Consider the following 14,862-nt stretch of genomic DNA (forward strand, 5'->3'; position numbering starts at 1 on the left):
CCTGTGTGCATTACAGTGACATGTGCTGCCTGAGTGCATTACAGTGACATGTGCTGCCTGTGTGCGTTACAGTGACATGTGCTGCCTGTGTGTATTACAGCGACATGTGCTGCCTGTGTGCATTAGAGTGACACATGCTGCCTGTGTGTAATACAGTGACACGTGTTGCCTGTGTGCATTACAGTGACACGTGCTGCCTGTGTAATACAGTGACATGTGCTGCCTGTATATATTACAGTAGCATGTGCTGCCTGTGTGTAATACAGTGACATATTCTGCCTGTGTGTATTACAAGTGACATGTGCTGCCTGTGTATAATACAGTGGCATGGTGCTATCTATGTATATTACAGTGAAAGAAAATCACAGTGGGTACACCTCTATCTCCCTAAAATCCTTGATCCAGAAGAATCCTCATTCACACCAACACCAAGCACTACAAAGCAAGATCATCTAAACCTAGATGTCCTCATCTGACTTAAAAATCGTCTACATTCCTCGGGATGAGGATCTGGATGGTCCTGTGTTAAGGCTTGGTCTCCAGGGTGTCACTGGTGGGAGGTACTGTGACCTGCAGGAAGTGCAGCCATGTGAAAGGCTGGGGGACTATGGGCTTTGTCTTCCTATTCCTCCCTCCACTTTCTAGTCCCTGAATGGGGGGCGAGTAGCTTTGCTCCTCTGCATTCCTACAATGTGCTACCTCTCTACCACAGGGCCAACCAGCCATGGGCTGAAGGTTCCAGTTCTGTGAATCAAAGTCAACCTTTCTCTTTTATATATTGAATTCCTTGGATATTCTATTATAGTGACAGAAAACTCATATACAAAGCAAAACAAACAGCATTGGCCTTCTTTGTTTCTCCACCACATTCTTAATTTGTTCCCTCATCTTTAGCTCCATAGCCCTGTGGTCCCTGCTGCAGAGACTTTGTAACTTCCTTTGGAATCCAGTCCCTGTGGTGAACGCCAGCAGTGTGATGCTGCTGTCTCCATGTAGTAACAAGGCCTGTCACTGGCTCTTAATTGTTGCTTATTCGCACCCAGACGAGGAGCCGTGCAAGTAAAGGCTATGATTTAGCTATCTTCTCATCCCAACACCACCACCATGCGAGTCACTCATGACACAAGTCCCAGCCATTGTTCTGACGGTATTCCTGCACAAAGAGTCCCTGCACTCTCCTTCCTTGGTTCTGCCCGACTCTAGTCCACCCTGTGTGTCTCTGCCAGGAGAGTATTTCTAGAGAAATATGTTTAACTGAGGTCTTCAGTTTTATAGGCAGATCACTACCTAAAATCACTTGCCAAATAAACTATGAGAATTAAAAAGCTAAGCCTAAAGGACCTTTGCTTTACAGACCCAAAACAAAACCCAAACAACTATTGCATCACAACTATTACATGAAGTAGAAGAGGGTTTGTTAAGCATTCTATGTCATTATTTGCACTTACTTATAAAAAAAAAAGATTCCTCAAATTAAAAAAAGCAACATAAATGCCTGACAAGGAGTTAATTTTTTTAAAGTAAACTCAAGACTAGCCACTAGAAGGTAAGTGTTACACAAGTGTTAATTAGTGAACAGTGGTTAACTTCCATAAGTAAACACCCATGTGCTGGGCGTGGTGGCGCACGCCTTTAAGCCCAGCACTTGGGAGGCAGACACAGGCGGATTTCTGAATTCGAGGCCAGCCTGATCTACAGAGTGAGTTCCAGGACAGCCAGGGCTATACAGACAAACCCTGTCTCGAAAAACCAAAAAAAAAAAAAAATAGTAAACACCCACTTAGGGTACAGGAGGAATCATTCTAATGTTCTTTAGCCCAGGATGATATTTAAAAAAAAAAAAAAAGTGGTGTCCTGGCTAGTCTATGTCAACTTGACACAGGGTGGAGTCACCTGTAAGGAGGGGATCTCAATTGATAAAACGCCTCAATAAGATCCAGCTGTAGGGGGCCCCTAATGAAGGAGCTAGAGAAAGTACCCAAGGAGTTAAAGGGGTCTGCAACTCTATAGGAGGAACAACAATATGAACTAACCAGTACCTGCCAGAACTGTGTCTCTAGTTGCATATGTAGCAGTAGATGGCCTAGTCTGCCATCAATGTGAGGAGAGGCCCTTGGAATTGCGAAGATCATATGCCCCAGTACAGGGGAATGCCAGGGCCAGGAAGCGGAAGTGGGTGGGTTGGGGAGCAGAGTGGGGGAGGATATAGGGTTCTTTGGGGATAGCATTTGAAATGTAAATAAATGTTCAATAAAAAAAAATGCCTTATAAAAAAGAGAAAAAAAAAAAAAAGATCCAGCTGTAGGGTATTTTCTCAGTGATTGATGGGGAGGGCCCAGCCCATTGTGGGTGGTGCCATCCCTGGGTTGGTGGTCCTGGGTTCTAGCAGAAAGCACGCTGAGCAAGTCAGTAAGCAGCACCCTCCATGGCCTCTGCCTCTGCTCCTGCCTCCAGGTTCCTGCCCTGCTAGAGTTTCCTCCTGACTCCTTTAGATGATGGACTGCAATGTGGAAATGTAAGCCAAATAAACCCTTTCCTCCCCAGGTTGATTTTTGGTCGTGGGGTCTTGTCACAGCAATAGTGACCTGACCTAAGACAAAATGACACACATACCAATCATCCTATTGTGGAGATTAAACACTATATGTATACACTGAGGTGTCACACTGTGCCCTATAAGTATGTATAATTATCACATGTCACTTAGAAGTTAAAAATGTATTAAAAAAAAAAAGAAAGAAAGAAAGAAAGGAAATATCCAGAAGCTTCATCTCCTTCTTCAGTTCCCAAGTGCTCTGCTGGCTCGGGCCCGCAAGCCTTACCTTTCTTTCTCGGTATCTCCTTTCTCTATCTTCATCTATTCTTTCAGAGTCTTCATCTCTCCTTTCTCTTTCCTCAGTTCGTATTTTACTTACTAAGAAAACCACAACAGCATATTTTTAATATTCACGAATTTTATCTTACCAAGAAGACCACCTAATAACTTGCTGCAGACTTTACTATTGCACACATGTTCATTAATCTGTATTGTAAGACATTCTTCAACTAAAACACATTCTCAAGACTCAAGGGTAACAAGTGCCAGTATCTAAACTTAAAGTACAAGAAGAATATGGCAGGCTCAGAAACAGATGCAGTACTTCCCCTCTCCCACTTTGTTACTGAGACAAGTGGGTAAATGTCTATGTACCCCCGGAAGGAGAGATCGGCCTCACAGATAACGTCTGACAGGAAGCTGAAGCCTATCATGCAGTGGTGGCTGAGAGGGTGAGTCACCGTCACCCTGGCAGTGCTGATGTGGACATCCGAGTACAGACACACCAGCTATCACTGACCCCTCATTAGCTCACACTTAAGGAAACCCCAAGGGCAGGGCTTTCATTTAGGGGTAGCCTTTGCCCACCATGTACAACAGCACTGAGTTTATCCCCAAATCCCCAATACTGTAATAAAAATAATACTTTGGTGGAATACTTTTATTAAAGTGCTTTATTTTTGTTTATTCACAGAGACTTAAGATCTACTGAGATATTAAATTTACAAAAAGAATTTCAAAAGTTAAAAACACTAGTAAATACTAGTTTCCTTTGTTGACTGAATTTTTTTTTAAAGTTCATAGTAACAAGCATGGACAATAGGAAACTGTAGCTTTCTGTTTCCTAAATCCAAAGGTAAAGTATCCATGAAAACCTCAGAAAATAAATGATGAGCTACAAGGAAAAATGCTTCAGTGAGAACTTTTAAACAAAATACAGGCAAGAAAATGGCTCAGCGCATAAAAGCAGCCGCCAGTCAAGCTTGAGAAGCCCAGAACCCACATGAGCTGGATACAGCTGCACACGTCTATAATCCCAGCATTCCTACATTGGGGGGGGGGGTAAGGAGAGAAGAATCAGCCAGCTAGCCTAAAGGACATAATGTGGCAGAAAGAGACCCCATCGCAATGGGGAAGGCAAGAACCAACTCCTGAAAGTTATCCTCTCCCCTCCACTCAGAGTGTGGCACACACACACTCACACTCACACATGTGCGCGCGCGCACACACACACACACACACACACACACTCACACAGGCACACTCACAAACAGGCACATCAGTCAATCAACAGCAGAGCAAACAGAGCTAGCAAACTAAAAGCAGCCTGGGCTACACTATAGGTGGGGTCCATGGTGCAGAGACACACCTTTCTTTTCCACTTTCTCCGGCATCTGCCGGCCACGCATATCTCGACCCAGGAGGTCATGGTAGGCCATGGACTGCCTGATCTCTTCTTTCCTGGCCCGTCTGTCTTTCTCTCTCTCTCTGTCCTTGCCTCGACTATGAGCCTTCTCTGTTTCTTGGTCTCGATGTCTCTCTCTCAGCTTGTCTTTCTCACGGTCTTTCACATCTTTCCTCCTCTCCTTGTGCCTCTCTCGGTCTCTCTCCCCACGAGGATGTTCTGTCGAGGTGTACAGGTCTCTCTCAGCTGTCTTCTCCTTGTGCCGGGCCTCTCGGTCTGGGTCCCTGCTCTTGTGTTCTCTGTATTCAGGAGTGCCCGACTCTGAGTCCTTGTGCATCTTCTTTTCTCTGAGTTTCTTCTCTTCCTTGGGGCTACCTGACTGTACAGCCTAGAACAACACAGAAGATCTTCCTTGACTATGAAAGCACACGTGCATTTACTGTCACTATCTGGACAGAAAGACTCATCTGCAGCACTTTAAAAATCACTGGCTGCAACAGCCCTCTCAGTCCAGCAAGATGGAAGGTAGATCCTCAGCATGCTAACTGCAGTTCTACATAACATTTCTACAAATGGTAACTTCAAACCCATGTACGCGCTGATTGGCAAATCAACCTGAAGTGTAAATGGGAGGCAGGATGCAGCAGCAGTCTTGCCTAGCTCACAAACATGAGTTCAAACTTAGTACTGCAAAAAAGTGAAACAGTAAAATATAACCTATAATAGAAGGGTGCAATGAAGATGTAGTTTAAAGTTGCTGAGGCAAGAACCACTTGGTTCCTACATAGAGAATAAAGCTTTCTGGGCATGGTGGCATGCCGTAATTCTAGCACTCAAGCAGCAGAAGCAGGTGGATCTCTGTGAGTTTGAGACCATCTGGTTTGTCTAAGTTCCAGGCTAGCTAGGGTTACATAGTGAGACCCTGTGTCAACAACAATAAAGCCAAGCATGAGTGTCAAGAATAATTCCAGCCCTCAGGAGAATGGGACACTTCAACTCAAGGCTAGCCTGGACTACAGAGGGAGACCCTGTTTAAAATTAATTACTAGGGCTGGCGAGACAGCTCAGCGGGTAAGAGCACTGACTGTTCTTCCGAAGGTCCTGAGTTCAAATCCCAGAAACCACATGGTGGCTCACAACCACCTATAATGAGATCTGATGCCCTCTTCTGGAGTGTCTGAAGACAGCTACAGTATACTTATGAATAATAATAAATAAATCTTTTTTTTTTCTTGTGAATAAATCTTTAAAAATGATAATTAACTAATTAATTAATTAGAGATCTTTATTATAAAATTTTCAGGAGAACTAAATCTCAATCTCAAAACTCAAACTGATGGAACTACCAGACTTGGATACACACACAGGACACCTCAGTTCCAGTGCAGGACCGTACCCTAAAATTCTCCAGAAGTAGTAACTACCTACCTTCCTCTTTGAGTCAAAATTGCCTCTGAAATGCACTTGTAAGCAAAGCTATGTAGGGTTGTCCAAAAGCCCATGGAGTTTCATGTGACTCCCACGCCAAGTCTTTAAAATATATTACCTTCAGGTGTTTTCTGAGGTCATCTGCTTTCCAAGTATCATCTTTGGTTCTTCTCTAAGTAGCAAAGTACAAAGACAGAATTATCAAGTCAGGCATGGCGGCACACACCCATATCCTAGCTCTTTGAAAGCTTAGGCAGGAAGATTCTAAATTCCAAGCCAGCATAGGCAATATAAGGAGGTCCTAGGGGGAAATCTTTTAAATAACAAATTTTGTGTTTTCATTATACTATTTGTATCAAAAAAATAAACTAGAAAATGTTTTTTATTTTCTAGTTTTGCTTCCTATTGAAATGAAAGCTGATCCAAACACAGGTCAAGAATGGGACCCAAACTCTAAAGAATATTCTTTCTTTTCCAAAGTTCGTGATCACATATTAGAACACAAGGCAAGCCTCAATACATATATGCAAACTGAAATAACACCTTGAATCCTATCTGACCACCATGGATTAAAGCTGAGCATCAACAACACCAAGCAAACTCATGGACACTGAACAACTTACTACTAAATGAAAATTTACTTACTACTAAATGAAAATTGAGTCAGAACAAAAATCACAGAGGAAAATAAACTTTTTTTTTTTTTTAAATTTATTTATTATATGTAAGTACACCGTAGTTGTCTTTAGACACTCCAGAAGAGGGCATCAGATCTTGTTATAGATGGTTGTGAGCCACCATGTGGTTGCTGGGATTTGAACTCCGGACCTTCGGAAGAACAGTCGGGTGCTCTTACCCACTGAGCCATCTCACCAGCCCAGAAAATAAACTTTTTAAAACAGAATAAAAATACAACATACCCAAACCTATGGGACACAACGAACCCAGTTTTTAAGATGCAAGTTCATAGCACCAAGTGCCTCCATCAAAAACTAGAGAGGCTTTATATTGGTAATGTCATGATGCACCTGACTGCCCTAGAAAAACAAGAAGAAATAATAACCCCAAAAGAGTAGATGGCAAGAAAAAAAACAAAAAAACAAAAAACTCAGGACTGAAATCAAAGAAACTGTAACAACAACACAAACTGGTATGAAGAATCAATGAAAGAGCTGACTCTTTGAGAAAGATCAATAAAATGGACAAACTTTTACCCAGTAAACCAAAAGTTAGAACAAGAAGACCTAAATTAATTAAAGCAGACAAGGGTCCTTTATAATAAACGCTAAGGTAATTCGCAGTATTTATCATGGGTAGTTGATAGGATAATGACATACTTTAAAAACCTGTATTCCACCAAACTGGAAAACCTAAGAGGTGGACTTTTGAGATATATATATATCATATATATATATATATATATATATATATATATATATATGATATATATATTCTACCAAAGTTAAACTCAACAACCTTCTACCTTAACGAGACTCATTTTCATCTTGCGGCTTTTTTTTTTTTTTTCAGGAGTCCTGTGCCTTCCTAAAGTTGACACTCAGCCTCGCCTCTGGATGAGTCCAGAAGCTCCTCCACAAACCGCACCTGGAGCTAAGAAGTGAGAGGCCATCAGCAGAGCTGAGACCTCGACCCAAACTCCGCCTCCAGCTCTCTCCTAAGTGCAGGCCCAGGAGTAACCCGGTCTCCATTGCCAAGAAAGAAGGGGGGATACGCGGGCGCGGGCCGAGCCGGGCCGGGCCCCGCGGCGCACCGACCTTCCCAGGCTCCATCGCTCCTCGAGGCTGGGGCAGCCGCGAGTCCTCCGCCCAGCAGGCGCGGGCCACCGGAGGAAGATGAACCCACCGTCGTTGAGCTCGACCAGCCAGCCAGGCCTGCTGCGACTTGGGTCCCGGGAGGGCCGGCGTCCCCGCCTCCTAGCAACGGGCCGAAGTCGCTGGCCCAGCATGCCCCGCGGCCGTTCCCAGCACGCGCGCCTGCGCGTCCGTGTTTGCTGCAAACGTGCAGTAGCGGTTTCTTAGGTCTTGAGGTTCTTTGCCTGATCCTTCATTGACCCTCATAGTTGACAACGAGAGATGGGAAGAAAACGGTGATTGAGCTTTATACTTGAACAAGGCTTTGCCTCTTAAACTCACACCCTATAGACTGTCTTTTCATAAAAACTATTTGTGGTCGACTGTGGCAGCGCACACCTTTAATTAATTCCATTACAATGGAGACAAGGCAAAAGGATCTTTGTGAGTTCAAGACCAGGCTGTTTACCTAGCGATACTTAGGAAGTATCTGGATCTTATGTTAGCATTCTGAGCTTTTTCTGCAGATGAGAAGTTTACTTTTTGCACACTTTTCCACATATTACTGTAACCCACGTTAGAATTTTACTTTTCACTCACTCAAGACACAAAGGTCACTAAGCCAAATCCTTGTCATACAAAAGGTACGAACATAAATTCTTTCATCTTTGCTTAAGGTCTATTATTATCTTTATTTCTACTAATCCAGTACATTTCTTAGACGGAAGGTAATCTTGGTGGTGGCTGTGGTTTATTTTGGTCCAATTCTTACAGAATTTTACTGGTTCTTGCCTATGGCTATTTCTGCCTCATGAGCACTGAGATTAGAAAAAGGCTGCCCCACCTGACTTTTACGTGGGTGCTGGCGATCCAGACCCTGGTCTGCATGCTTGCATGACACTGCTTTATCTACTGAGCCATCTCCCCAACCCCAGTCGCTACATTTTCAAAAGTTGACAAAGATTAAATTTAATAGTATATTTTACCAGAGATGGACATAAACTGTTATCACTTTATCGTGCAGTATATATTTGAAGATTCAATATATTTTTAAAAACTTGTAGTGTCTTCAAAACCCTTTACTTACAGAATATGTCAAGATTAGCCACCTCCCAAGTACCCAAAACCCATATGTGAACAGTAGCTTCTGTAATGAGCAGGGCACACCTGTAACAAAGGGTCTGGATTGCATGACTGGAGAGGTGGGTAGAGATGAAAAGGGAGGTGTGTGCAAATTTGTGAAGGGTGTTGACTGTCATAACACAAAACTTTTTAATGTGAAGCTATAACACAAAGCATTCAAATGGGAGACAGGTGCTACGGTTGGATGTTGGGATTGGTTTATAGGAAAAGAATAGAAGTCAGGTAATGAAGGGGAAGGATGGAGTAAGGAACACCACTCTCTGCTCACTGCAGTTGCCTACATCTTCACACTCTGCTCAGATGCATGGCCTGCCTGGGAGATGGATCCCTCACCCTGTCCATTCTCTCTTCCCAAACATTCCTGCCGGGCGGTGGTGGCACACGCCTTTAATCCCAGCACTTGGGAGGCAGAAGCAGGCAGATTTCTGAGTTCGAGGCCAGCCTGGTCTACAAAGTGAGTTCCAGGGCAGTCAGAGCTACACAGAGAAACCCTGTCTCGAAAAACAAAAAACAAACAAACAAACAAAAAAACATTCCTGTGTTGGTCCAGCACCACTTTCCTACAAATTTAATTCAAAGTTTATAACTTATGTACTTATTGCTATCCTCGTTCTCTTTTGTGTATGGTCTTCATTTTTAATTTCCATGTCCCTAGTTAGACTATACACTAATTTATAATTCCTCATTATTATAGATACAAACAAAGCCTTTTTATTTCACAGTGAAAACCAACTTTGTTACAAAACTCAGTACCTTTCTCTCACATCTCTCTAGGCTTTATAGTCACATGTGGCATTGGCAAAATGTCTTTGTACATAGGTGTTCCAAAAAGACTACCTACATTGTTAACATAAGCTAGGTATTTATACAAAGTGGCGATGAGACAGAACAGTATCCTACCCTTCCCCAGGGTGTGCACTTCCTTTTCTTCCTTCCACCTTTGATAGTTGAAGCTACCTAGGCTAGTGAAAAGGCTGGACTGATTCACCCTTTCTCTAGGCCTAGCTACAGGAGATGGCTGCCACACTGGAGCATAGATGGGCTGCCAGATATGCCTCAACAGCTATTCCAGAGGACTGCTCAAGACCTTGGCTACATCTGATGCCCTGTGACTAGTTTGGGAGTTTTTATGATAGCTACAGCAGCTTCAGATGTCCTGAAACTTTCCTGAATGATACTCTCCCCTACCTCTACAGCCACTCTGAATGTTCCACTCTGATACTCAGACAGAACAAGCATCAGACCTAGCGTGCCTACGAAGACAGGCAACCGTATGCTTGAGTCTCCTTCTGCAGCAGAAAGGAGACTGCATGCATGCTCATGGCTTCCCTTATTGTCTGCACAGGCAGCACTGTTCTCACTGACTCTCCTCAGGTCAGCCCAGACAAGCCTCCATCCCATTTGCTACTCTCAGCAACATAGTATATTGTACTGGGCTGCAGCATAAATCTTAATAAAGCTGCTTTCTCACGGTTTTACTTTTTCTTACTTAAATGTCTAGAGCAGGCTGAGAGAATTATATTGAGAGCCAGTAACAAAAAGGGCTGCTATCTCTTGAGAACAGCTAGAGGACAGAGCGCTGCCAAGTTCTTTGAGAAGCTGTTGAGAGAGGTGCTAACCCTTATCTGCTCTGGAGAGAGCTGACACTGAAAGCTGAGTCTCTAACACTCAAAGCCCGGAACTGCTAACAGCAATGTAGCTGCAGTTTACTCGTGCAAGGTCCTTATCAAAACTGAACAAAAAACTCTCAAGCAGTAAGTCAGGCTGACTGTGGAGCCCAAACACCTGTTCCCCAACCCTGTCATCAGTCTCATAGCTCCACACTGCCACCTCAGCAGCATTAGGTGTTCCAGACTTTTAGAGATCCCCAACTCGGGCTAAACTGAAATTCATGGCTTCAATGATGAAAATAATTTCAGGACTAGCCAGCATAGTAAAGCAGAGATTTTAGTATAGGCTTAAACACAAGGGTCAAGGTGAAGAGAGGCACTCAGAAGAAAGTAAGATACACACACCTGCAGGAGAGGCTCCTCAAGGGAGACTGAGCAAATAACTGTCTTGGCATTATCTGTATCTATCATTTCAGAGACTCTCAGATTATACTAAAAGAGTATAGGGAAATGTCCCCTTCTCATTTGGTGTGTGAAATAAATGGGGTAGCTCTGAAGATGTCCTGATTGGGAGTATAATCTAGTAAGGTGAAAGAAAGCAGGAGCCACTATAGCTGCACAGGGATTTGGTGCATGTGTTCTCCCTGTCAATGGTATTTGCTGTGAGATTCTTAGGAAATTTGGAATGGAAAGATGTTGGCTAAGATCACTCTTTATTGAAACCTAAAGGCAGTAAAAAAAAAAAAATGAGAATGACCACTGTAAGCCCCTAAGGGTAAAAGGCCAGTTAGACTTTTTTCTGGGATCTCTTTCACTGTCAATATGCATGGCTGCAAACAGTAGCTCACCCAGGATGAATCTACAAATATTTTAAGAACTCTGTCTTCTCCTCTCTCATTCATTTCCCCTGTCCTAGCAATTGCTACCACTCTCTGGGGCAGCGAGGAGAAAAGCTAGTGGTTCACACTATTTAGGACTGCTGTTTCTCCCTCCAGCTAGACTGGTCTGAAGGGTATCTAGAATTTTTCTTTCTCCGGCATGGTGTGATTGCCCCAGCCTGTGGCCAGTTCCTCATTACTAACTCATAGACAGTTTCAGTTTGTATTTTTCCTTCAAGGTCAATCCAGCATGATCAACAGGTATATTTGGCTCTGACCTGAAACCAGGCTTCCCTTCTCAAATTGAGAGGATCTCTAATTCTCAAGAGTCACATCAGTTCAGAGCAGGTCTCATCCTCTGTTGTCTTCAAAGGACATCTGGAGAATGTGACACAGGAAAGGTCCCATTCCTGCTATTCCTTCTAACTCATTCCTAGATACGCTTTCAAGAATCAATCGGTCTAAATGTTATCCTTACTTTCTCACTTAAAAAAAAAAAAGGGTGTTTTCCTTTGTGACAAATTATGGTATTTATAACTGCCCCCGATCTGCTTCACCTATGAGGTCATTTCAATCTCATACTCAGTCTTTAGCATATATCTGAGCTGATGAGGCTCATGCTCACAGTTACAGACAGGCCAAGGTCTCTTGATACAGTGCTTCACTGCTCATAAAAGCCACAGACATAGGACATTATGAAAATATCCTTTGGAACTGCCTGGTTATTAGCCTATTAGAGAGTCTCAGAAAGGTCAGTATTGACCTATTAACAAAGCAAGTTGTGGGAAATAACACAGGGAACTTCCACGAATCCTGCTGTATTTCAACCTAGGCTAGTTGAAAAACACAAATGAGTATAACTGAATAGATTCTGAGTGTCAGGAAGGCCAAGCCATACTATCTGATATATAGACCAACCCACTCCAGACATTAGACTTAAACTTGAAAAATATACCAGAGACTGTAGATTCCTTTCCACCCTTATTTAACATAGCCCTGAAAGCCTTTAATAACCCAGAGGAGACCTCAAAAGCCAGAAGGGCCACACTGCACAAGTAAAAAGATAAAACTGAAAGCTTAACACAAAGTTATCCTCTTTCTATGTCAGGAAATCCTAGGATTTCCTGTGGCAGCCATCTGGTTCAGTCTGAGGGAACTAACCTAGTTGTTGAATGAGTGACTCCTGCTATTATTGTGGTAAACCAGGACAGGTCAGTCAAGAATTTGAAAAACTATCAGGCTACATGCTAGGGCCACACTCAATCTGTAAAGTGGGTGCCTACTAAAAACAACAATTTGTCTCTCTACCTCATGAAGAAAGGCCAATCTCGGGATAGAGAGGTGGCTCAGCAGTTAAGAGCACTGGCTGTTTTTCCAGAGGTTCTGAGTTCAATTCCCAGCAACCACATGGTGGCTCACAGCCATCTGTAACAGAAATCTGATGATGTCCTCTTCTAGTGTGTCTGAAGACAGCAACCCTGTACTCATAAAATAAATAAATAAATCTAAAAAAGGAAGGAAGGAAGAGAGAGAGAGAGAGAGAGAGAGAGAGAGAGAGAGAGAGAGAGAAGAAAAGGCCAATCTCACTTGGCAGTGGTGGCGCACGCCTTTAATCCCAGCACTTGGGAGGCAGAGGCAGGCAGATTTCTGAGTTTGAGGCTAGCCTGGTCTACAGAGTGAGTTCCAGGACAGCCAGGGCTACCCAGAGAAACCCTGTCTCGAAAAACATATATATTTTCCCTTATCCGCCCTGAATCAACTGTCCCCATCCTAAGCGCAGTCTCTGGCTCTCCGGTTCAGCCTCCTCTCTAGAATTAACAGCCAGCTCTGACTAACCCACCTTACACCTCTCTTAACCTGTGTGATAGAAAAACGTATTTTCACTCATTCTGTTCTTTCACTGCGAAGAGACTCGGTGACTACAGAACTCTTATAAAAGCAAGCATTTAGTTGAGGCTGGCTTTCAGTTTCAGAGGCTTAGTCCATGCTCATCATGGTCAGGAGGGAGCATGGTGGCAAGCAGAGGTGGTGCTGGAGAAGGAGCTGAAAACTACATCCTGGTCTGCAGGCAGAGAGAAAACAATGCAGAGCCTGGGATGAGTTTTTGAAAATCCAAACCCTACCTCCAGTGACATACTTCCTCTAACAAGGGAACACCTCCAGTTAGGCCATACCTACTCCCAAATCCTTCCAATTTTTTCAAACATTTCCACTCCCTGTTGAGCAAGCATTCAAATGCATGAGCCTGTAAGGGTCATTCTTATTCAAACTACCACACACTGCTTGCTGTTGCTACATAGCTGCTTAATTCCCCTTCTAGGTGGGGACATCTTCTCTAAATATTTAGATTCATTTATGGCTTTTTTTGAAAATTCAGAGAATAGTATAGAATATTGACAATATGTTTCCTGCCCTGTAATAACCTAGGAATGTTTGGGGCCTCAGTGTCCTTCCACAGGGTCGTTTACAAGCCCAACAAGTTCTTTCCTATAGTGTGGGATATCTACATTCCTGGAAACTCACAACCACACCTGTCACAGTTGCCCTTAAGGGCCTTAACAACTTTCCTCAAAGGTGGTAATATCCATTTAAATCAGGAAACGAATGTTTTGCTGCCTCTCATTAATAACTTCCTGGCTACTAGTGTACCACATGAATGTGACTCTCCACACAACTTTATTGCCCTATCTTGGCAATAAAGAAGCCACGTGTTATAACAGTTATTTTTCCTGTTGCTATGAAAAAACAACTGACCAAAGCTCTTGAGGAAGGGCCACACTGTTGACTCACAGTGTGACGGTGCAGCCCATGGGGCAGAAGGTTATGTTGACTCACAGTGTGACAGCGGAGCCCATGGGGCGGAAGAATCATGACAGCACAAGTTTGAGGCAGTCAGCCACCTTGTGTCTCCCAGAGTGAGATGAATGCTTGCACTCAGCTTGCCCTCTTTCCAGTCTAGGAATCCCAACCATCCACTTCTGGGGTGGGCCTTCCAAACTCCATTGATCTAATCTGGATAAATTCCTATCAGATGAGTTCAGACATTTATTTCTATGGTGATTCAAAAGCAACAAGCTGACAACCAAGATTGACCATCATAGGTGGATCCTGTACCGTGGAGATGTCTTCCTGGCTCCTGGGATTAGATTTTAAGAAAGTTTTCCTTTGATGCTCATCCATCTAACTCTCAGCTCCTGTTGCCTCTAAATTACAAGACCTCACTCCACTGAGGCTACTCAGAAGCCTAACAGGACTGTCTCGGTGTCTTCACTGACTGTCATCAATGTGTTGAGGACATGAGGCTTATTCTAACCCCAGGCATAAGGTCCCTTTCTAGTTTCCACAAGGATATCAGTGTAACTGTGGAAACCCTAGCCACAATTCAGAGACTTCCTGGACTTGACAGTATTTTTGCTGTTAAGCCTCATAGCTAGCCTGCTCTATCATTAAAGGAATTAGAAGAAGAGCTCTGAGGTTAGACCCTTAAATGAATAAAGGTGCTGGACTTCTGCACCAGCATCACATTTCACTGATCTTCCTAAACACTTCTCTTTGCATCTACACCAGTAGCAGTGATTAGCCCTGAGAGTTTGAACTCAAACTATAGGACTCTCCCAGAACTAGGTATTATCCATCCAAGATCTTAGGCCTAGTGGTACAGGGTTGGCACTCTTGACTCAAGGAACAGAGAGCTGTGGCTCTGTTGGTTAGAGGGTATCTGAATTAACTTTGAGAAAAAAAACATTAGACTGTAGAGCCTGACCAGACTTCA

General features: G+C 43.4%; 1 protein-coding gene across 4 annotated transcripts in view; it reads right to left on the reverse strand.

The window, feature by feature from the left end:
• Wdr60 (WD repeat domain 60) overlaps nucleotides 1-7,564 on the reverse strand; it is a 49,788-nt gene extending 42,224 nt beyond the window's left edge. Inside the window, exons 1-4 of one of the 4 annotated variants that reach the window (XM_029541037.1) lie at nucleotides 7,424-7,564; nucleotides 5,767-5,815; nucleotides 4,185-4,608; nucleotides 2,823-2,914 (exon numbers count right to left, since the gene is read on the reverse strand). In XM_029541037.1, coding sequence (XP_029396897.1) covers nucleotides 2,823-2,914; nucleotides 4,185-4,557 — 465 coding nt within the window. In that variant the 5' untranslated portion in view covers nucleotides 4,558-4,608; nucleotides 5,767-5,815; nucleotides 7,424-7,564. Of the gene's footprint in view, nucleotides 1-2,822; nucleotides 2,915-4,184; nucleotides 4,609-5,766; nucleotides 5,821-7,253; nucleotides 7,333-7,423 lie in introns of those variants that run through there. The other 3 variants (XM_021201733.2, XM_029541036.1, XM_029541035.1) reach the window with 3 other exon arrangements.
• Between the last annotated feature and the right edge of the window lie 7,298 nt (nucleotides 7,565-14,862).

Source organism: Mus pahari, chromosome 7 (genome assembly GCF_900095145.1).
Source record: "Mus pahari chromosome 7, PAHARI_EIJ_v1.1, whole genome shotgun sequence".
NCBI classification, from domain to species: domain Eukaryota; kingdom Metazoa; phylum Chordata; class Mammalia; order Rodentia; family Muridae; genus Mus; species Mus pahari.